At 45.3% G+C, this 21,056-nt stretch overlaps 1 protein-coding gene across 5 annotated transcripts in view; it reads left to right on the top strand.

Annotated features, from left to right (window-relative positions):
* CACNA1D (calcium voltage-gated channel subunit alpha1 D) overlaps positions 1-21,056 on the top strand; it is a gene marked incomplete at both ends in the record, with an annotated part of 357,356 nt that overhangs the window by 71,463 nt on the left and 264,837 nt on the right. For 4 of the 5 annotated variants that reach the window (XM_084248166.1, XM_084248164.1, XM_084248167.1 and 1 more), the window contains 2 exons: positions 15,396-15,462; positions 17,363-17,672. In XM_084248166.1, coding sequence (XP_084104292.1) covers positions 15,396-15,462; positions 17,363-17,672 — 377 coding nt within the window. Of the gene's footprint in view, positions 1-15,395; positions 15,463-17,362; positions 17,673-21,056 lie in introns of those variants that run through there. The other variant, XM_084248163.1, reaches the window with a different exon arrangement.

The following is a 21,056-nucleotide window of genomic DNA, read 5'->3' as shown; positions in this document are numbered from 1 at the left end:
TTCCCCCCTTATTTTGACTCTAGTCCTTCCTTATCCCTCCCCCCACCCCGTAGTGTGTCTCTGGTTTATAGTTGCTTGTTGGTTTTGATTTTTACTTTGTATTGATTAGTCTTTTTCCTGGTCTCTTATTTAGGTTTTCTAAATTCCTGCTATGAGTGAGACCATCCGGTCTTTTTCTTTTTCTTTCTGACTTATTTCGCTGAGCATGATCCCTTAGATGTGGTACATACACACAATGGAATATTACTCAGCAATCAAAAAAGATAAACACATGCAGTTTGCAGCAACATGGATGGAACTAGAAGGGATCTTGAGTTATTCTTGTATTTAGATTATAAATTCTTCTTGGACCAGGATAGTGTCTCTTTTGTGTTCTCTCAATATCATCACCTTATAGGAGCTACATTAATAAAATGCATGTTGAAGTCCAGGTGTTTTGGGCACACAAAGCTCTCTGAAACAGACCAGCTTTTCTGGCTGTTTTGACTAGTTACTGTCTCAGAGATCCACTTCAGTATCCCTGTGTTCTCTGAGCCACTTGGCCCCCACTTAGTCTGTTTTCTTAAGGGCTAAAGATGCTCTGTGTGCTTTCTCAGTGATCCTCCGATCCTCTGAGAGAGGTGAAAATCTTTCACAGCCAAGACTGAAAGAATGAATGCTGTTCTTTGTTTCAGGAAAAGTATTATTCTCCAAGTCTTTAAAAATGGTTTGTGGGGCCTCCCCGGTGGTGCAGCGGTTGAGCGCTGGGTTGCGAAGCTGCCTGTGGCCTCTGTGGCGCCTGTTCGATCCCCAGCTGCTCCCCGGCCACTGGAGGAGGGTCCCATATGGCGCGCAGACCTCTCCTGCTGCCCGCTGCTCCCCTCAGCAGTGTACTTCGGTCCTTCTGCCTGCTCTGCTCCCCGCTCTGGCTCTGGTGAATTCTCTCACCCTCCTGCGCTTCTGACTGTACCCAGCGCTTGTATAAATAAATAAATAAATAAATAAATCTTTAAAAAAAAAAATGGTTTGTGTGTCAGGGACAGGTGGCAGTTCTAAAGTTCAGCTTTAGGAAAATATATATATTATCAAGGTTTTCTCCTGAGATCTTTCTGAGAAAAATAATGTGAAAGAATCACTTCCCCTACCCAGTTGCAGACCTGACCTGCAAGAACCCTATTCCCCTTGAAGCTGAATCTCTCAGTCTGGGCTCATGGTCACATATACCACTGACCTCAGAGTAGTACCCATAGATCCTCCTTCTTAGCCACTAGATATGGGTTTATGGACCCATGGACTCTTGCCTAGCAGTAGCAGAGCACAATGACATCCTTACATGCCCTGGGAGCATCTATGTTTCTATGTACAGGCTCTGTCAAGTCATTGATGTAGTGCATATGTGGGAACCTCCATTTTTAATTAGCCTTTAGGGCTCATGCACGGTCACAACAAAGGGATCTTTCTTTGAGGAGCAGTATTAAGCTGCAGGAATTGGGGCTATATACTTGTCATGATTAAAATTGTTATCTACCTTTTCATCAGGGATCTTTGACAACTGATCTCCAGTTCTGGCTTAACCATTTACTAATTGTATAACCTTGGACAAACTCAAGTCCCAACTTAATTAATCTGGTTTACTCTTTGATAAACTGGGGATGATAATATTTTCACCTACTGCAGAGGTTGAGTGAGGCTTAAAGGGTAGCATAGAGATGAAAAGGTATTATAAAATATAAAAATAAGTGATCCATATTAAGGCATAGGGAAGTCTGTCTTCCAAGAAAGGATAAGTTAAAAAGGGAAGTCTTGGTTACTTCCTGATAGAGTCCAGTTCTTGGGGTTAAAAACAGAATATAGGCAATCTGGAACTGAATTTGCCAAAGGGTCTGCTGGCATTGCCACATCTCTCCCCCTCTCCTCCATCCTCCTGTCCCCAGAAAGAGACAGGCATGAGCATAGGGCAGGCCAGCCCTCCTCTGTGCTGCTAAGCCATCCTTGCCTCTGGTCCTTGTAAGAGGGTTGACAATCAGCTCCCTGCTGCTTTTCTCATCTTTTAAGATCCAATTAAACATCTCTGGCCACAGCATGACAATTGTCTGGCCTCTAGACAGTGAAACTTCACCTGAGGTGGCATGAGGAAGCCAAAAGAGAAAAGAAAAGCTCCTTTATCCTGGAAAGATAGGCCCACAGTTCCTCAATGGTGGAAACTTTGTGGGGCTTGGACCCAGGTTCAGGTTGAGCAGTTGCCCAGCTCAGTGCCAAAGGTCAACAGGTCGAAGGGCACATGGCAGATTTAACCAGGTCCATGCAGTTCCTGTGCCTAGATGTGGGTAGCTTAAGAATGGTTATAAGGCATGTGTGAGAAACAGCAAGTGTGACTGGAATGTGCCAGCAGGGAGAGGTGCTTTTAGGTTAGGATGGGACCAGACTGTAGGGGATCTTAAAGTCAGGGGTGAAGAGTTGAACTTTGTTTTAGCTGGATCATCAGGAGTTCCCTACACAACTATAGTGGGCACCACTGTCCTCTAGTATCAGCAAGAGGATTCTGCTTCTGGTGGGGTAACTCCAGGCTGCCATCTTGCAATATCTTGTTATTACACACAGTTCAGTCAATGGCAGTGAGTGCATGGGTGTATTGCTTGCTTACTACAGTAGTAGCAGTTAGGAAGCTACTACATTTGGAAAAACCAACTGCTTCTTATTCTGAAGTGAATACTATGTAGTTACTGGAGCAAACAAAACAAAACAAGGAACTGGACTCTGATTGTGAATTTGCTACTAACGCATATAATGAAGCAATTCTCTTCTCAGAGCTTCTGTTTCCTTATCAATCCAATGATGGGGAGAGGGACAGTTGATTAGTGACCTCTAAAGTTCCTCTTGACTGCTCTGAGGAATAGTTCCAGCTGTGGACATGTCTGCATTTTATTACCATTTGTCTTACATGTCCATAGGACTTATTCTCTTGGATCAGATTTCTGAGGAAGTTTTAAAGATAAAATAAGTGACTTTGAAAAACAAGATCACTGATCCAATTTAGCCTTTACTAGGTGGACTTTTGCCATTGGGTTATTTTTCACAAGAGGAAGTGGCTTGCCAGCAGTTACAATGTGTTGACAATGGTGCCCAGATCCCATCTCTCTCTCCCTGCAGTTTTCTTCTTGCCGTCAGCAGCAGAATTTATTATGTGGTAAAAAGATTGCCATGCTTTCTATAGCTATGGAAAAAAAGATCAATAAACCATAGAGTTTTTGGAGAACTTAATGGTAGAAGGGGGCCAGGACTGGGCCTGGCAGAGGGGTAAGATTTAACCAGATAGAGAGAAAGGAGTCCAGCATTCCAGGTGAATCAGAAGGTGAGGCAGGGCCAATGTGTTGGGAGGAGTGGAGAGCATGCCCGGTGAGAGCAAGAAGCAGTGAGAAATGAGGCAGGGGCCTTATGCTCCCCGGGGATGCTGCTATCATACACTGGGTGTTCGATGAGCTGAGTCCCAAGGTGTGGTCTGGGAATTAAAACCTAGGCATCACCTGGAGGCTTGCTGGAAAAGCATCACTTCAGGCCCACCCCCAACCTGACTGAACCTGAATCTCCATTTTAATAAGATCTAAAAGTGATTCCTGTGTACTTTAAAGTTTGAAAAGTGCTTTAGCTCAGTACAGTAATTCTCCGTGATGCTGCTAACTAGCCCTCACACCAGACCCCCCTGAATCAGAATTTTTGGGCATGGGACTTGGACTTTGGAAGTCTTAAGAAGCTCTAACCTGTAACCAAGGTTGGGATGTACTATTTTTATGGCTGTAAAGCAAGAATGAAAATGTTGGATCAGAAAATAGCGCAGTGAAAGAACTAGTAAAAATGAAAGAGTGTACTCAGAAAGCAGAAATTAGTGGTGATGAACCAAATACAAAAAAAAGAAGAATACAACTCTACCATGTTGAGTCTTGATGGTTGAGAAAATGGCTGTTCTAGAAGTTGCCATGGGAGAAGCTGGTTTAGAGAGGATACTGAGAAATTAGTTTGGTTTGAGACATTTCTACTTAGATTTGTTGGTAACTATGTCTGGAAGGTACTAGGCAATGTAGCATTGGAGCTTAGGTTGAGGGGCAGGACAGAAGTATGGATATATAGTCCATTATTATAGAGATGGGAGCTTGAGTCACATGAATGGTACAAGGTCACCAGATGTCAGAATAAAGGCTTTTGTTGTTTCTAGGTTAGAATGATAGGCTTTGAAGGAATTTTAGAAAACTTTTGACCAAAATTATCTGCATGAAATAGTGCCCTGACCTCAACAATAGTGCAAGGAATGTATTTCTCCCTTGGCCTAGTTAACCCCCTACCTGGAATCAGGAAAGGACCATGCCCTGGGCTATGCTGTAGAGTTCACAGAAGGTTCTGGTCCATGTGAAGTTCCCCTGCCAACTCTGACTCAGCTGCACACTGTATTTTCAGAGTACAATTATGTGTAGCAGAATCTCTTTTCCATGGCTGACAGTGTTGCCCATCTGTGGAGTCATTAAGCTCGGAGCTCTAAAAGCAGGGAGGAGATACACAGTGGGAGCAAAGCGGGAACCTGCTCGAATGATGGGAGGTTGTGAATTCCGGTCTGAACCAGGGCTCCAGAGACAAGCATCCCTTTCTTTTAGGAAGAGTAGGAGTTGAGCAGTAATGCACATATCTGATCAGCAGTAGAGTGTAAAACAGATTGAAATACACACTGAGATGAAACAAGTAGGCTTGGTGTTGGAAAACCGGGGTTCAAATCTAAGTAAGCGCTTTAACTTACTGGTGGTAGCCTTGCACAAGTTTCCTCCCCAGTATAATGAGTAATTTTCTTTTCCTGTTAGGGCTGCAGTGAGCCAATGGAATATTGCTTATGGGAGTGCTTTGTAAACTACAATGTAATACTAAATACAACATAAATGTAACACTTCATTAAAAAAGGAACACCATAATGTCAAATGTATATACAGGTAAGGAGGAAGAGGACACCAATGAAAACTGGGGATCAATTTCCATGATGGTTTGGGAGGTTTTCTGTATTTCCTGGTGTGCAAAAGGTGTAGGAATCTTCCTATTGGGTTCTGTAGCTATTGTGGTCTATTCACTGTTCCTTCTTCAGTCTGAGACCACCCCCCCAATCAATTTTTAAGGTTTTTAATGTGCCTATTATATACATCTGGTTCTGTATGCACACCTGGCCTTTGGTAAAATTGTGGAGGAAGTGCAATTGCCTACAGTGACCCTAGATAACATCTCTTTAGTGTATGCTTTCCAAAGCAGAAGTGGACATCCACATCCTGAAAACAAGATGTGCATGTTATCTTCTTTTCCTTTGTCCTACCTGAGAGGTAAAGGACTAGCTGTGGTATTTCCTGGGATATTGGTATTGCAAGAGGAAGATGAAGTGGTGATGAGAGAATTCCTGGCATCAGTGAGTTGGGTGGAAACCTGTAGATTTGATCTTCCTGGTATCTTTGAAACCATTCTGTACAGTAAAGGTGTCCATCAAGTTGTTGGGATGCCCTTGTGGTAGAATATTTTCAAGTCCTCAAGGGTGTCATAAATTGTATAATCCACATCCTAAGTAAATCCAGTTGCCTTATTTTGTTGAAATTCTGTGAGAAGAAGAGAACAGAAGAAAATAAGCTATTGTGCTCTTCACGCAGTTAAGCACCATTGCAACACAAGCGCATTAACATTGCTCACGCTGGCTGAGTCTGTTCAGAACCATCGAAAGCTATGAGAAGAAATCTCATGAAAAGTAACTCATCTGTACAGTGAAGACACAGGTCTTCAAGCATCAGTATATATCAGAGTCATTTAGAACACTTGTTAAAAACAGATTGCTGGATGCTACCTCTGGAGTTTCTGATTCAGTAGGTCTGGGTACGCTGAAGAATTTCCCTTTCTAACAGATTCTCAGGTGAGCTAGTGCTGAAACATTGTGGGTACTATATTTTGGAAACCATGGATCAGGGGCTTTCCTATATCAATATCCTATAGTTCTTTTATACTCTGTGACCTCATGAGATAGGTGCTTCACAGAAAAAGAAGCAAGCTCAGAAGGACTGGGGTTATTGAAGTTCACCCAGCCAGGGAAGAGCAAAGCTGGCTTCCATCTCACTCTCTCTGCCTTTTTCTGGTTCTAAATGTTACCACTGCGAAGTTCTAGGAGGTCAGCTAAGTGTGACCAATACCAGATCTTCCTCAATCTTTGGCATCTTTCTGTGGAATTTTTTTTTTTATTCATATTATCTTCAGCAGGCCACAGTGAGCTAGAGGAATTGGGGCATTTTGGAGATTTATGAGGAAATATTTGGAGGAGCAAGTAAAGGGACTAGAGGAAGGTAAGTCCCCAAAAAGAAAGGTCCTTGAGTGTAAAGGGAAGCTCGTTAGGTAGGAGCTGGGAAAAGAAACCAAGGAGAGGATGTGGAAGGGAAGGGAAGAGGAACAGGCTGTGGGGAGGAAGAATCAAAAAGACCTTTTAAACCACTCAGGGATTTAGCCTCATGGACCAAGCTGTCCTCTCTTTGAGTGACTTGGTGACTCTGTCACATCATCAAAGGTCTAGTCTGTTTCTGATGTAGAGTATTTGTAAAAACCCTCCCATACATCCTTTGTTATTTACCATTAAAGTAGTGTCAGCCTTTGAAAAATTATGGAGCGCTTGATATGTTTCCCTTTCAGCCCCATGTGTTCCTTGTATTTATCAAAATGGAACACTAACAAATATTTATTCAGTTTTAAAGACATGTTGACAATAAAGACTACCATGTGTGTCTCCCTGCCATGGTGATTATTTTGCTCAATACATGATTGACTGAGATGTCTTCAGTGTATTATAAACACATTAAAAATAGCAGCTGAAAAAAAAGATAAAACTGACAAATATAAAGTTCCATATTTTGGGATGTAATACAGTGCCAACCTGGTTATTAAAACATGAAACAGGCAATCCTTAATGAGTTATTTAAGTTTGTATAATGAATCTTCTTCAAATAAGTGTTTTTGGCTCCTGCAATGTTTCTATTCATTTATAAAAGTTTCTCAAATAGGAACCTTTTAAAAAGTTACAATCCCAAATTTTAGCATCTATATAGGGCATTCATGATTTATTTAATCGTGAAGATAATAGAGGTTACTGCATTTCCAAATTACATTTTTTTTAACAAACAGAAAGAAAATGTTATTATGTTGGCTAAGTACTCTCTACTTTGTGTTAATCAAAGAGAGTCCAAAGCACTAAAAATTTGTGCTGCTTATTTCTATGGGCTTTATTAGTAAAACTGTAGAAATGAAGACTCCCAATATTTTCATTTCCTACTTTATGTTCCCCCATGCCATTGATTTAAAAACCTTAAAAAGCTTATGTCAGTATCAAGGATTTGTGACTTAGATTAAAAAAAAGTAGTAAGAAAAGTAAACAGTTCTACATGCATCCATATGGTAGGTGCCAGGTCTGAAAGGTACTGGGCTGTTGAAACTTTTGCATGTTTTGTGAATTGAATAAACAACTGCTCTGAAGAAACAGGAAGGAAACTATAATGTTTGAACTATTAAATTTCTGACATTTATTAAATCTCTTGATCTCCCGAACAACTTTCTGTCCTTGTAAATTTGTTCCTGTGGTTGACCAGATGCAGACTTGTGTTAGTTTTCCATTACAGCTTGTGAATTTACCAATTTTATTCCAGTGGTTAGTTGGTGCTTTTCACCTGGAGGTGGCTGTGCAGCAGTGTTGACTAAGCCCAGAGTTGGAGGTGCTCTGTGTTCACTCTTAACATTCAGCATGTGTCATGAGGCTGCACTTATGTGGATGTATGTAAATACCTATTTAAAAAATTTCTGCCCTACTTTATCAGCTTAGAGGGTTATCAGTACTGACTCTTGACTCTTAAATACTAAAGTGTGTACAGGAAATTAAAATTAAGTGAAATACAAAGACTATTAACTCTCTCCCTTCACCCCCCCACTGTATTCTTTTGCTTTGGGACTATGTTGAACAGCAGAATGCTGCTAATGAAAGAAGAGCCATGACGGGGACCTGGTCTTTACAGGGGCAGAGAATGAAGTTCTAAAGTCAGGGCATAAAGGTAAGAGCTAAGACCCAGCAAAGGAAGGGCAGATCCAGTGAGCACATTTTTTTTTTTTTTTTTGGTGGGACCCTCGCCAGCAGCCAGGCAAGGAACCGGCGCTGCAGGGCCTGTGGGCAGCCTTGCAGCCCAGCTCTCAACCGCTGCGCCATCAGGGGAGGCCCTCCAGTGAGCACATTTTAATGATGCCCTACCACCCTTCCTTTCTCTCTATGTAACTGCATATATTTAAATTCACAGGAGGAATATGAGTTAGCTAGATGGCAAGTGTCAGAGGGCTCTACAACACTGTTTTTAATCTTTGCAAAAAAATCAAGAAGATGGGTGATATCCCTGTTTTACCTTAAGGGAGTAAGTGACTCCCTCAAAGCAACAAAGGTAGTAGCAGACAAAGCCAGGATTTTAGCCCAGAACTACCTGTCTCCAAAGTCTAGACTCTCTAATATATCATCTCCAACATACCGAAGAGATGGTAGGAACCCTTAGAGATCATGTTTTATAACCAGTCGATGTCACTGAGGGGAAGGAGAAGACTTGCTGCCTGCCCTGCTTCCCACAGTCAGTACAGCCACTTGTTGACTGCACATACTATACTCTGCCAAGATTCCCCAACTGGGGAAAGGCAGACAAAGTGGTACATCAGAGAGTGATGGATAAGACTTAAGAACTGGGTCAAGGAGGCTGGGAATGAACCAGTTAAAGGAACTGGAATAACTTAGTCTGATGTGAAATGTAAAAAAATCCTTCTCTTCAAGAGTATCATTAGTTGATGAAAGATAAAGACCAGCTGGGTTCTACTTTCAATGAGGCCAAAGCAAGAAGAAAGGCTTTAAATTGTGCTGGGTGGGGTATAAATCAGTTGTAATCAAGAAGTTCTGATGGTGGGTTTGGATAGATGGGAGGAGGGTGGGTGGCTAGTTACTACCACAGGATAGGAGACCCCACTGAGCTGGCAGCTGCCTTCAGCAGGTCTGTTTTTCTTGCCTAAGCTTAGAATAGCATTGCCCCTCCCAGCAACTATAGTTAAGAAGTAACATCTTAATTTACTCATCAGAGCTTCTGACATCTACAAATCTCTACACCTTCGGATCCTCCTGACCACAGGGGCTAGAGGTGTTCTCATGAAGCACAACTGTGATGTCACTTCTCCGCCCAATACTGACCTGAGAGAAGTTGTTTGCAAAGTGTGGTCTATGGACCCATAGAGGTGAGGTTGCCAGTTGTAACAAATGAAAGCATAGGATGCCCAATTAAGTTTGAATTTCAAACAAATAATTTTTTAGTATAAACATGTCCTGTGCAATATTTGACCATCTTATATTTTATCTAGAAATCTTACCTGGGTGAACTTAAGACTCTTTAACAGGGGTCTTTGAGGTCAAAACTATTTTCATAGTAACAGCAAAATGTATTGGCCTTTTTTACCATTTGGCTTTTGCAAAATCAACAGTGTCTTAGCAGAAGTCAAGACAGGGACACCGCGTGCATCTGTGGATGTATTATGCACAATCTCGGTCATGCACTCACAATATAAAACAAGTTTACTTAAGAATTTTCTTAATTAAGCAGTAAAAAATTAATAGTTTTATGAAAGCTCACCCCTGAGTAGATGTCTTTCTGCTATTCTGGGTCACAGATTGAGACACATGCATAAACATTTCTGATACACACAACAATTATCCCACTTGTGTGTGATGGTTAGATGTGTGAAGCTGGAATGGGTGGTTATTGTTGGTTTTTTTCTATGGAATACCAGTCTTACTGACAAACTATGGCTATTCAGATGTAAGTATTTCACAGATATTTTCTTGAAAATGAAGTGAGCCAGTCATCTCAAAGAAAAAACTTGACAGTATTTGTGCCAATTATAAAATATGAGCTTTCATGTGAAAATTAGTATTTTGAAAAACTTCTGTCTACCACTGAGAGTTTGACAGCTTCCCAATACTTAAAAACACTTTCTGATGAGGATGGTGGTGATAAACTCAGTGAGTGTGGTTTCTTGATCTTGTATAATAAAATGTGTCAACATTTGGAAACTCTGTGAACCACTTTTTCCAAAAGACCAATGCATAACGTTACTGAATCATGCCTGGTTAAAAGATCCACTAGAAGTGCTGTGTAGACTGATAGATTTTAACATAACAGAGTTTGAGAGGTTTCACTGATATGGTTACAAATTCCACATTTTAACCTTTAAAAGTTGTTTTAGTGTCATTGCAAAGAAGAATATCTGTAATTATTTGAAAATGCTATTAAAATAATTCTCTCTTTTCTAATCACAATCTGTATAAGGCTGGATAGTCTTCATATACTTTAATCCAAACATTCTGTCACTACAGATTGGATGTTGAAGAAGATATGAAAATCTAGCTGTGTTGTTTCCAGCCAGACAGTAAAGGATGTAAATGTAAATGTAAAATGATGACACCCTTCTTGCTACTTTGTTTTGGAAAGCATAGTTACTTTTGATAAAGAAATTATGTGAACATATAAGGAATTTAACTTAAAGTGAATTAGAAATGATTTTTAAGCTGTTCAGTTTTAATTCTGAGAGGGATAAAAAAGATATACATAGCAAAAGACTCTTTGAGGTTTATCAAGGAGTGTAAAGGGGTCCTGAGACCAAAAAATTTAAGAAATGTTGGCCTACAGGACAACGTGCAGACAAGTGAGCCAGATATAAGGACTTTCCACTATCTCACTCCATCCTGCCTTTGCAACCTCACTCATTACCACTATTTTCAAAGTACCCGCCGGTTCCAGCCTAACCACCTACTTCCTGATTTCTGTATTTTTGGACTTCTCTGCCAGACTTTCTGCATGTAATTCCTTTACCTGGAGCAAATGTTCCCATATCCTTCATCTACCTGATGGTGACAAGTGGGTCAGAACTATTTTAGCACAAGGGCCTGAGGATGGAGAGACTCATTCCAATCCAAGTTCAGTTTGTACATTATTCTGCAGATATCTTCCTTAATTAGAATTCCTGGAGTGCAAAGGACTCAATTCCCATCCTTCCACCCCCTCCCCCGTTTATTCTTTTTACTGTCTAGGGGCTAGGTGTCCTGTCATCACTTTATGGGATTTTTGTAAATATTATTTGACAATTTCTAGTGATATCTGTGGGCTTTTATGATCCTGTGCAGATTAATCATTTAGTGCCTGCTGTGAGCCTAGCACTTGGCATTGGGGCAGGGGGTGAAGGATATGATTCTTGCATAAAGACCTGCACTGTGGAGAGACAGCATTTATAGCCAAGAAGCAATCAAACAAGATACAAGAATGCAAGGAATAATCAGGTGCTGGAGGCCTTTAGGGATGGAGAGGTAGAGGTGGAGGAGGTTGTGGGGAAGACTGGGGCACAGATATGCCCAAAGTGGCTGGAAAAGAGAAAGCTTCTGGGAGGAGGGAAGATCTGGATGTGGAGTTGTCAAGTAGGGAGGGTTTATGTAGAGGTCAGTGAGGCAGGATTTCAGGTCATTGAGTAAATGTGAGCTGAGACAGAGTCAGAAATGAGCACAGCGTGTTCATCACCTAATAAGGAGTCTGCTGACTACAGTGAAGGTGAATGGTCCGAAATGATAAGGTTGAAAGGTAGTTTAGATTGGACATGGAAGGAAGGAGGGAAGTGAGGGAAATGACAAGGTATTTTTGAGCACAAGATGGACTATTTGTGGAAGGAGGACTGGAGATGGGGCATCTAGTTAATGATCCAGGGCTATGAAATGGTGAGGTTCTGGACTGGGGTATCAGGAAGGTTTTTTTTTTTTTAAATGAAAACATTCAAGTAACTACATCAAGAATGCTGGTTCAATGCTTTTAAATGGGAGTATTATATATATAAAGGCTGGGGATGGAGAAACCCATTGTGATGTACTGGTGACGCCATGGAGTCTTACCACATGTGCCTGATTTAGAGCTGAAATCTTTTATTGTAGCCTTTAATCATGTTTTATTGCCCCAGTCACTAAATAATTGTGTGGTTTTGGGCAAATTACTTAATTCCTTGATATCTTGATTTTGTCATCTACAAAATGAGGGTAGTAATAGTATCTGTCTCAAAAGCTTGTTATCAGTTAATACATGTGCCTGGCACGGAAACCTTTAAAAAATATTAGCTATTATGACTTGTTTATTCAGTAATTCACATTATGATGGAGAACATAAATATTTTAATTACACAATGGGCCAAGTCATTCAGAGCTGTGCTGAATCAAGGCCCTCAAAAGATGCTTGCTGGAGATATTGCAAAGATGGGGCTCATTCAAAAGTTGGGATGGAGAAAAGGCAAAATATTCTAATTGCATAAAGTCATTAAGAACTAAAGTGTAAAACCTAGGTATCTTAGTTGTAGTTTAATCATGTCACTTCTCAACTTAAACACCTCCACTAGTTCCCACTGCAGGGAGGATCAATCTGGTCTTCTTAGCAAGCCAGCAAACCTTCCCCTGGCTTTGGTTGGCTGTCCCAGCCTCCTCCCTCCCCCAGCCCAGGTGGCCTGTACCTCCACCACACTGCATCCCTGCTTATTTTCAAATACATTTTGTTCTGCCCTTCCCATTAATCTTCCTCCAAAAGCTCATTCCACGTACCCCATTCCTGCTAATGAAATTAGTAACCTGTTTTTAATAGGCTTAAAAAAAGTTTTAGGTTTACAAAAATTACAGAGAAAGTACAGAATTACCATATACTCCCTTCCCCAACAGTTTCTCGTATTGTTAACGTCTTGCATTAGTCTGGCACATTTGTTACAACTGATGAACCAATATTGATCCATTATTATTAGCTGAAGTCCATAGTTACATTAGGGTTCACTCCATGGTGTCTGACAAGTGCATAATATCCCATCTCCATCATCACATGATCATACAAAATAGCTTTACTGTCCCAAAATTGCCCTGTGTGCTAGCCAATCTATCCCCCCTTTTCTTTCTTTCCCCATGTTTTTAAGAATTAGTTAAGATGCTGTCTCTGCTGTAAACAAACATTTGATGACTCCAGTTGCAATGCATGTCCTTGATGTGCACATAGGACTGAATGCCCAAGAAAGCTGCTGTGTTCTGTGTGGTATTAGAGATGTGCACAAACTTGTGTTCCTTTGCTAGACTGTATGTCCTGGAAGGAGAGGCTATGCCACTGACAGTCCCTACACCTCCTCACCTAACCCTGTTCTTAATAGGGGCTGTATGAACTAAAACTGAATTGTAAACAAATATTAGGGTGGAATTTTACAGGCTAGGGTCTCAAGAGGCGAGGCTGGAGACCAGAGTTCTGAAAGTGACATATATTGGCAAATTTTATACGTGCTTTAGGGCTCAGAGATCCCAGGATGGGTAAGTTCTTTGAAGGGGACTATGTTCTCTCAGATCAGATTTGGGCTCAGAAGCAGCTTGTGTGGGGTGGTCCACACCAACTTTCTATTTAAAATGGGCCACAGGGTTCTTCTCCTGCCTTTCCTCCCTCCCAAAACAAACAAAAAAAGGGACAGGTGCCTGTTATTTCTTTCTTCCAGTCCCCCTTGGAAAGGTTCCTGGAGTCTTCTGTTTGGTCCCCACTTGATCTCCCCAGGTGACCCCCAACAATTGAGACCACCCCGTGAACTTTCTTTGCCCAAAGAGCACCTTTCCATGAACGCTTTCATTTTCTTAACTCACACTGAGTTTTTTGCTTTATTTTTGCTTTAACGACACTATTCTCAAACGCTGTAGGAACATGTAGGTCGGGACAAAAGCAAATAAATCGAATCTTGTGCGATAATAAAGCAGACGTCCTTCCCCAGCAGTGAGTCTAACCAAATGAAAAACATCAGTCACCTCCAGACACAGCATGTCCCCTCTAGACAGGAGCGGCCGCGTGCACACCCCCAGCCCCACTACAGGACAATGAGGCGACCCGACCTCAAACTCCTCTCAGTTCCACGGAGGCAGCGGTGCTGCCGCACGACCTAGTCCTTGAAGCTACACGAGAGGTTTGAAAGATCTTGGCTTTTACTTCCCAGTAACAGCCTGCAAACACACGTGGGGAGGGGGGCGCGGAGAAGGTCTCCCCACACCCCCATCTTAGGGCACCCGGCGGCGCTGGGGCGGAGCGGGGACGTCCCGTTAGCCATCAAGGTGTGTTACCTGGGGCGGTGAGTGCTCTCCGCGGAGACCGGCTCCTCCGTCAGCCCCGCGACCTGAAGGCCCGCGGGGGCGGGGGCGGGGGGCGGCGGGGCTCCGGCGGGCTGGGCGCGCCAGGCAGAGCCCCGCGACGCGCGAGCGCCGCCCGCCCGCACCTGTGTTCCCAGGGGGCGGGGCCTCCTCCAGGTGTGCGGAGGGGGAGGACCGCGCCGCGGGCTCCGCGGGCCGCGAGAGCCAGGGCGTCCCCTCCCCCGCCCCGCAGACATGCGGGGGCCGGAGCCGTTCGCGGGCACCCGGCGTCCGCGGGATCCGCAGGCCCCGCCCGCCGGCCTCGGGGGTAGGGGGCGAGCACGCTGCGGCGCCGAGGGGGTTAAGCGGGCGGCCCGCGGCCGGAGCGCGCTTAACCCTTTGGCGCCCGCGGGTCGGCCAAGCCACGCCGGGGTGGCGGCACCCCGAGTCCCACGCGGCGGCCACCCCGACCGCGCGCGGTGCGGGGGAGCGCGGGCCGGGCCGCGGAGCGCGGGGCGCGGGGGCCCGGGGCGGCCCGGCGGGCGGGCGGGCGGCGGGCGGCGGGCGGGGGAGGGGACGGCGGCGGCGGGCGCGCAGCGTCGCCAGGGCGAAGCCGGCGTGCGGCGCGGCGCGGCGGGCGCGGAGCGAGCGAGCAGCGAGCGCCTCCGTCCCCGGATGTGAGCTCCGGCTGCCCGCGGTCCCGAGCCAGCGGCGGCGCGGGCGGCGGGCGGCGGGCGGCGGCGGCGGGCACCCGGCTCCCGGCTCCCGGCACCGGGCACCGCGGCGGGCGGGCGGCGGGCGGGCGGGCATGGGGGGCGCGCGGGGCGGCCCCGGCGGCCGGGCCGGCATCGCCGCGGCGTCCCTCCGCTAGGGGAGGAGACCCAGCCAGTTCTCCTTTGCAGCAAAAAATTACCTGTATATATTGCTAAGATAATATATACATCTGCTCTTATTTTTTAAAAAAGTTTATTTTGCTCCATTTTTGAAAAAGGGAGCGTGGGTGGAGAGCGGTTTTTATAAATTATTCTTGTTTTCTGTTATCTGTCCTCGCCCTCCCCACCCCCTGCTGAAGCGAGGGTAAGGGCAGGGGCCGCAGCTCCCACCTACCGGTAACCCCCTCACCCGCTCCTCCCCCGCCCCGACGCCCAGCCCCGTGCCCTGCACACAGTAGGCGCTCAATAAATGTTCGTGGATGATGATGATGATGATGATGAAAAAAATGCAGCATCAACGGCAGCAGCAAGCGGACCACGCGAACGGTGAGCAGCCGGAGCCTGGGCACCCTCCGCCAAATCGAATCCTTGTCATGGTCCTCCTCTTCCCACCCCCTCTTCCTTCTCGCCCCTCCCGTCTCGGATGCGCGGGGTGGGCTGAGGGGGTTGGAGAGGATGCTTCCAGCTCGGTGTCAGCTACACGCAGAGGGGAGATGCGTGACTGCCACTCCGTTCTCCCCTTCAGGCCTTGAATGTCAGAGTTAATTCTGCATTTGTGGGGTGGGGGCGGCCGAGGAGTCTGTGGAGTGCGGTGCCGCCCGAGGGGTGGCGGGCGGAGGTGATTCGGGTTCAGTGTCCTCGGGCTCAACTTTCCTCCGGCGCTTCCGAGCTACGGAAGGGTGGCTGTTGGTCTTCACCCGAGCCCCCTCGCAGCCTCTCCTTCCCCTCCTTCCTCGCCCTCTGGTAGTCTCAGAATAAGGTCTTTGGTGGCATCGGGAAAATTCTAGATTTCACCTTTCCCGCCGGTGGGTGAAGCACACCCCTCCCCTGGAGAGGGAGGCCGGGTCTAGGACCTGCCGGCAAGGGGGTCGGGTGGCCGTGCTTATTCCCTCTCCCTGCGCAGGCTGTGCACACGTCGGTAACCTAGCAATGCCCGGGGAGCCGCTCCCGCTGTGGCGCTCCCCTCCCCACCCTGGCCCGGGCACCACGTGCAGTTACCACGCCGGCTGGGCTGGCTGGAGGGAGGCAGGAGTAGCACCTGGCAAGTCCTCCTGCCTCCTCTTTGGAGGTCGAAGGCACCCTCTGCATCCTGGTGGGCTCTTTGCCTTCCAGGGTTAGCATTCCCCAAGGAAAGGCTTGGCAGGACTCCTCTTCAGCTTGGAGCTGTCTGCTGCTTGCCCTCTTAGCCACGCCTCAGGCTGCTGGGCAGGTAGACCTGTGCTTGCCATTGACTCTCCTTTATTCTTAGGGAGAATTAGTTTTGCAAGTGTCCATCCCTCTATCTCTGCCACTTCTCCTACTTTGGCTTCTATCTCAGTAAGGAGGTTGTGACCCATGGCAGGCAGGTGCTGGGGAGATGTGCTTGGGTGGTGACCTGACCCAAAGACAGATGGGTCTTTGCACATAGCCTCCTTGGAGTTATGCCGTGTGTACACCTGGGTACCAGTCTACACTAGCATGATTGCTACTTAGGCCTTGAAGGGCGCCTGGCACAATCCAGTCTGGCTATCCTAGGTGTAGGGGTGCAGAGTGCCTGCTTCATCTGTCTCTCTGAATGCTGTCTTGGCTGCTGTGGCTGCAATTTAAAATGCAAAAAAGCCCTAAAGATGTTTTCTGTTTTCGGAAGCCTGTGGAGGAAATGAGTCCCAAGCATCATGAATTTTCATTTGCAGGAAGTGTCAGTGCATAATCTAGGTATTTGTTATGGGGCTTTTGGTATTGCCCTGATGCCAGTGGGGGGATTTTTTTCTTTTTCCATGCTGGAAAAAAAAGATTTTGTGGCTGTGGAAAGATATTGGAGTAACACCCTGAAAATGATTAAGACTATTGAATTATTGGCACTGCCTCTGTGTGTGTGTGTGTGTGTGTGTGTGTGTGTGTGTGTGATGGAGGTAGTTGTTTTGCAGGAAAGCTGTTGTACATGTCTGTTAACTCACTAGAGATACATGGGTTTTAAAAGTCAGAAAAGATGTGGAATGAAAATGTGAATGACCTCTGTCAGAAGAAATACACTGAAAGAGTCCTTGGGAGATGAGACTCCCTTGAAGACACCGTCATGTTGGGTGCCACGCTGGAATGGTTCAAAAAATAAGACATGAGGGTCAAAGTGGAAACATGGGGATCATTTCTTCCAGTTATTGATGGGAAACAACCTTGGTTTTTTCCAATACGGGATTTTCTTTTCTTTCTTTCTTTTTAAAATTTTTCCTTTTCTCCTTCTTCCCAGAGGCAAACTATGCAAGAGGCACCAGACTCCCTCTTTCTTGTGAAGGACCAACTTCTCAGCCGAATAGCTCCAAGCAAACTGTCCTGTCTTGGCAAGCTGCAATCGATGCCGCTAGACAGGCCAAGGCTGCCCAAACTATGAGCACCTCCGCACCGCCACCTGTAGGATCTCTCTCCCAAAGAAAACGTCAGCAATACGCCAAGAGCAAAAAACAGGGTAACTCGTCCAACAGCCGACCTGCCCGCGCCCTTTTCTGTTTATCACTCAATAACCCCATCCGAAGAGCCTGCATTAGTATAGTGGAATGGAAGTATCCTTTTTTTTGGGGGGAGGGATGTCTTTCTCATTTTCTCTTTTACCATCTGTCCTTTAAAAAGATTTGCTTTCTGAAATGGCACTTAGAAAGCGGCAGCAGTCTGGAATGTGAGCAACAGAAGAAGCTGTATGTAAAGGGTTTCATTGTGTTTACCTCCTATTTTTTCAGGGTGCAGAGGGTGGCTCTGTGGGTATACTGAGCCTGCTGCTGTGTGTGTGTGTGTGTGTGTGTATGTGTGTATGTTGGTAAGGGTGTGGCAGTGACAGTCTGAAACTTCAAAGTGATAGATAACTAAAATGTGAAGTCCTTTGACACTAGATGGTTAGTTTGAAATCTGCCATTATTTTGGGCAGTGGTGTGCACTGAGCCTATGCAGATAAGGTATGGTGGTTTTTTAAAAAATGGCTTTTTGAGTCTGTCTAGAAGTAAATACATTTTTGACCTTTAGTAGAATCTTCTCATTCTGGTGTCTGGAATTTGCTTCCTAAGCCCCAATTAGTGCTGAGGTGGCTTCTACCTCTGACATTTGGTGATTTTAATTGTTCAGGTAGCTACAAATATGAACACTTGCTTCATAGGGAGGGAGCAATTTGTTCATCAATGCTATGACTTCCTGGAATTTCCTTTTGACAATTTCAAAAAAGGACATTTGAAACGTGAGCAGGAGGCAGCGTGTGGAGGCAGCGGTTTGCAGGGCCTCTTCTTCCTGAGGCCTCATGAGCTAGAGAACAGCCCTGTCAGTGGAGGAATTTGCAGTTGCTGCCTTTGTAAAAAAATTCTGTCTGTGTCCTTGGATTGGAGTTCCATTTCTGGGTGTCTTCTTTGTATTTTTAAAACTGAACTCCACGCGCCCCAGGATGGTTGCAGAAGTAGGGTTCTCTGCCTGTTCACCCCTTTCCTCACCCCTTGAGGCCAGACCCCAGAGACTGCCACCCTTTGGAAAAGGTTGGCTGAGGTCTTCTGAGCAAGCTGCTTTCTAATTAGTTGGATGATTCACTGGTCTGGGTAAAATAAAGCATTTCCTTTTCCCAGAAGCAGATTTGGGGCTGGCAGGGGCTTTAGAACAGTTCCTACTCCTAGGAAGGTGTGTGAATATAGGGATTCCCCTCCATGCCCTGGGGGATAGAAGGACCCTGCAGAAAAGGGAGGATGTTGGCAACAGGTTCCAATGCGGGGCAGAGACCCCTTATCATTTGAGTACCCAGTTAGGCAGATGTTTGTGTGCCCTCTGTCTTAGCTGGCTGTTTTCTCTGCTCATAGACACGAGTTAAAATGAGGTAACTGTCTAGAAAGGTTTTGGAGAGAACAGCCAAATGCAAGGGTAGGATTGGAGGGGTTTTCGTGTGCTTTTTCTTTTTAGAACAGATGTCTCTTCTCTAGAGGGAGTTGTGGTGTCTCTCACCTAGCTGAGGTTGTGTGGCTGTGTTTTCTCTCTGAGCTCTTTTCTACCCTGAGGATAGGAGGGAGCCAGGTAAGTAGGGGCACCTCCCTGGCATCTCTGGAGTCAGTGGCAGTGCTTGCTCTCAGCCAGAAAGCTCTCCTCAGGTTGGCTTGATGAGACACTGAGTAAGCAGAGACCTCTCAGTGGGGTCATTAATTTCATGTGGAGTGAGGTGGGAGGTCTGGTGCTGTTTCTCTTTGTGCACAGTAATTTGTATATAGCAATTGATGTATACTGAGAGAATTCCTGGATCATGCTGCCGACTCCCCTAACTGCCAGATACATGTGCACAGGCTGCCGGTACTGGCAGAAGCCTGCCCACAGTGGGACAGTTTCTTTTTTTCAAATGACAGTTTCCTTCTAGTTCAGGGAGCAGATTGTAGAAATCCGCCTAAAGCCGGCTGCACCAGGCCCTGTCAGCACTGGGAGAAAGAGAATCTGGTCTTGTCTGACAGGCAAGGCAGAGGATCCTGCACCTTGCTTGGGGGCTTGGGGAGTGTGCACCTTATCAGAAGGAAGCTTTAGATCAGGGCCACCTATTTCTGTGTTGCTCAGTTCTGCTTATCTTGTAGAACTCTTGTGGCAGTGAGAGAGTAGTTACCAATGCTGGAGATTGAAACTGGATCACTGTAGAGGAAAAATACACCTTGGTTTGGTTTTCCTGAACAGTGTTGGTTCTTTTGAGGTTTGCTGGTTTATCACTTAGGTATTAATAAATTAAAAAGGAAGAATGGTGGTGTGGAGGGGGTGGGAGAGATAGTAAAATTTCATTAGGAACTGCTAACAGGGAAAAATGAAAAGGAGTGTTTGAAAAATTTTTAACATGGATGGCCTTAAAGCGGGACCCTTGAACAAAAGATTTTGTAATCCTGGGTAAGTGAAAAGAATAAATATGAATGAAAGCTAACTGGCCTTAAAAGCAAGCCCATCAAAATTAGTCGGGGAATAAAGTTAGTGTCCTTAAGGCAGTGAGCACCAGAGCTCTTCAAGGGGATGCATTTTCATGAAACTCCAGAGGGTATCTCAGGAGGGCTGAGGGGCCTTTGTTTCCTTCAGCATCTTTAGATTTCCCAGAAGGATGTCAGGATGAGTGGCCAAATGTCTGTTCCACCCTGAAACCTTTAGTACTTTGAGGTATTTAGTTTCCTGGTGGCCTTGCCTTTTGTAAGTGAGTGTATGGGAGAAACACAGTTGTAAATTCAAGCCCGGGAATCAGATTAGGTTGGTGCTCATGAAACCTTACATTTGGAAAGGCTGAAAGCCCAAAGAAGAAAAACAGTCATTTTGGCAGATGTCAAATTTTGTGTTGCCAGTTTTGACAATGTCTCTTAATAACACCAGAATGTTTAAGCAAGTATCTGTTGGAGGCTGTGTCTTCTACACAGACCCCCGAGATTTAGATTTGTTAAAATTGTACTTTGCAAGTGTCTGGTGCTGATTTCTTAGAGCTTTCTATTTAATTTGTTTATAAATTGAATGCAGTAACCACATTATAGACTGAGCTTCAGTCCAGCTCTAATCTGAAACAGTGATAACCATTGATGTCTCTGGTACAGAATGCAGAGGAGGGAGCTAAACGCTGGCTCTTTTATTTTAGCATCTGAGGTTTTGGAATATGCCACAGGACAGTCACAGGTGGAATGGAGACAGTCCTGGGGACTTGGCCTGCCTCCATTCATTCTGAAACCAGGTGATTGAGACTCACCCAGCCAAGAGGGTTTCCCAAGAAAATGGCTGTAACACATGGAAGTGAGGATTTGTGGAAGAGATTTTGGCTCATGATGGCTATCACAGGCAGGAATTTAGCTTTCTAAGGTCCTTGTTGCTTTCAAAACTACAAGAGGCAGAAACCTGGTTCACACAGTGCCCTAATTGGATGTACTTTCAGGTTTTAATATAAAATGTACAGTGGAAGGATGAGTGTAATGTGATCCTTG

Source organism: Talpa europaea (genome assembly GCF_964194135.1).
Source record: "Talpa europaea genome assembly, chromosome: 11".
Taxonomy (NCBI): Eukaryota; Metazoa; Chordata; class Mammalia; order Eulipotyphla; family Talpidae; genus Talpa; species Talpa europaea.
The sequence above is the reverse complement of the archived record's forward strand: the minus strand, read 5'-3'. Positions and strand labels throughout refer to the sequence as shown.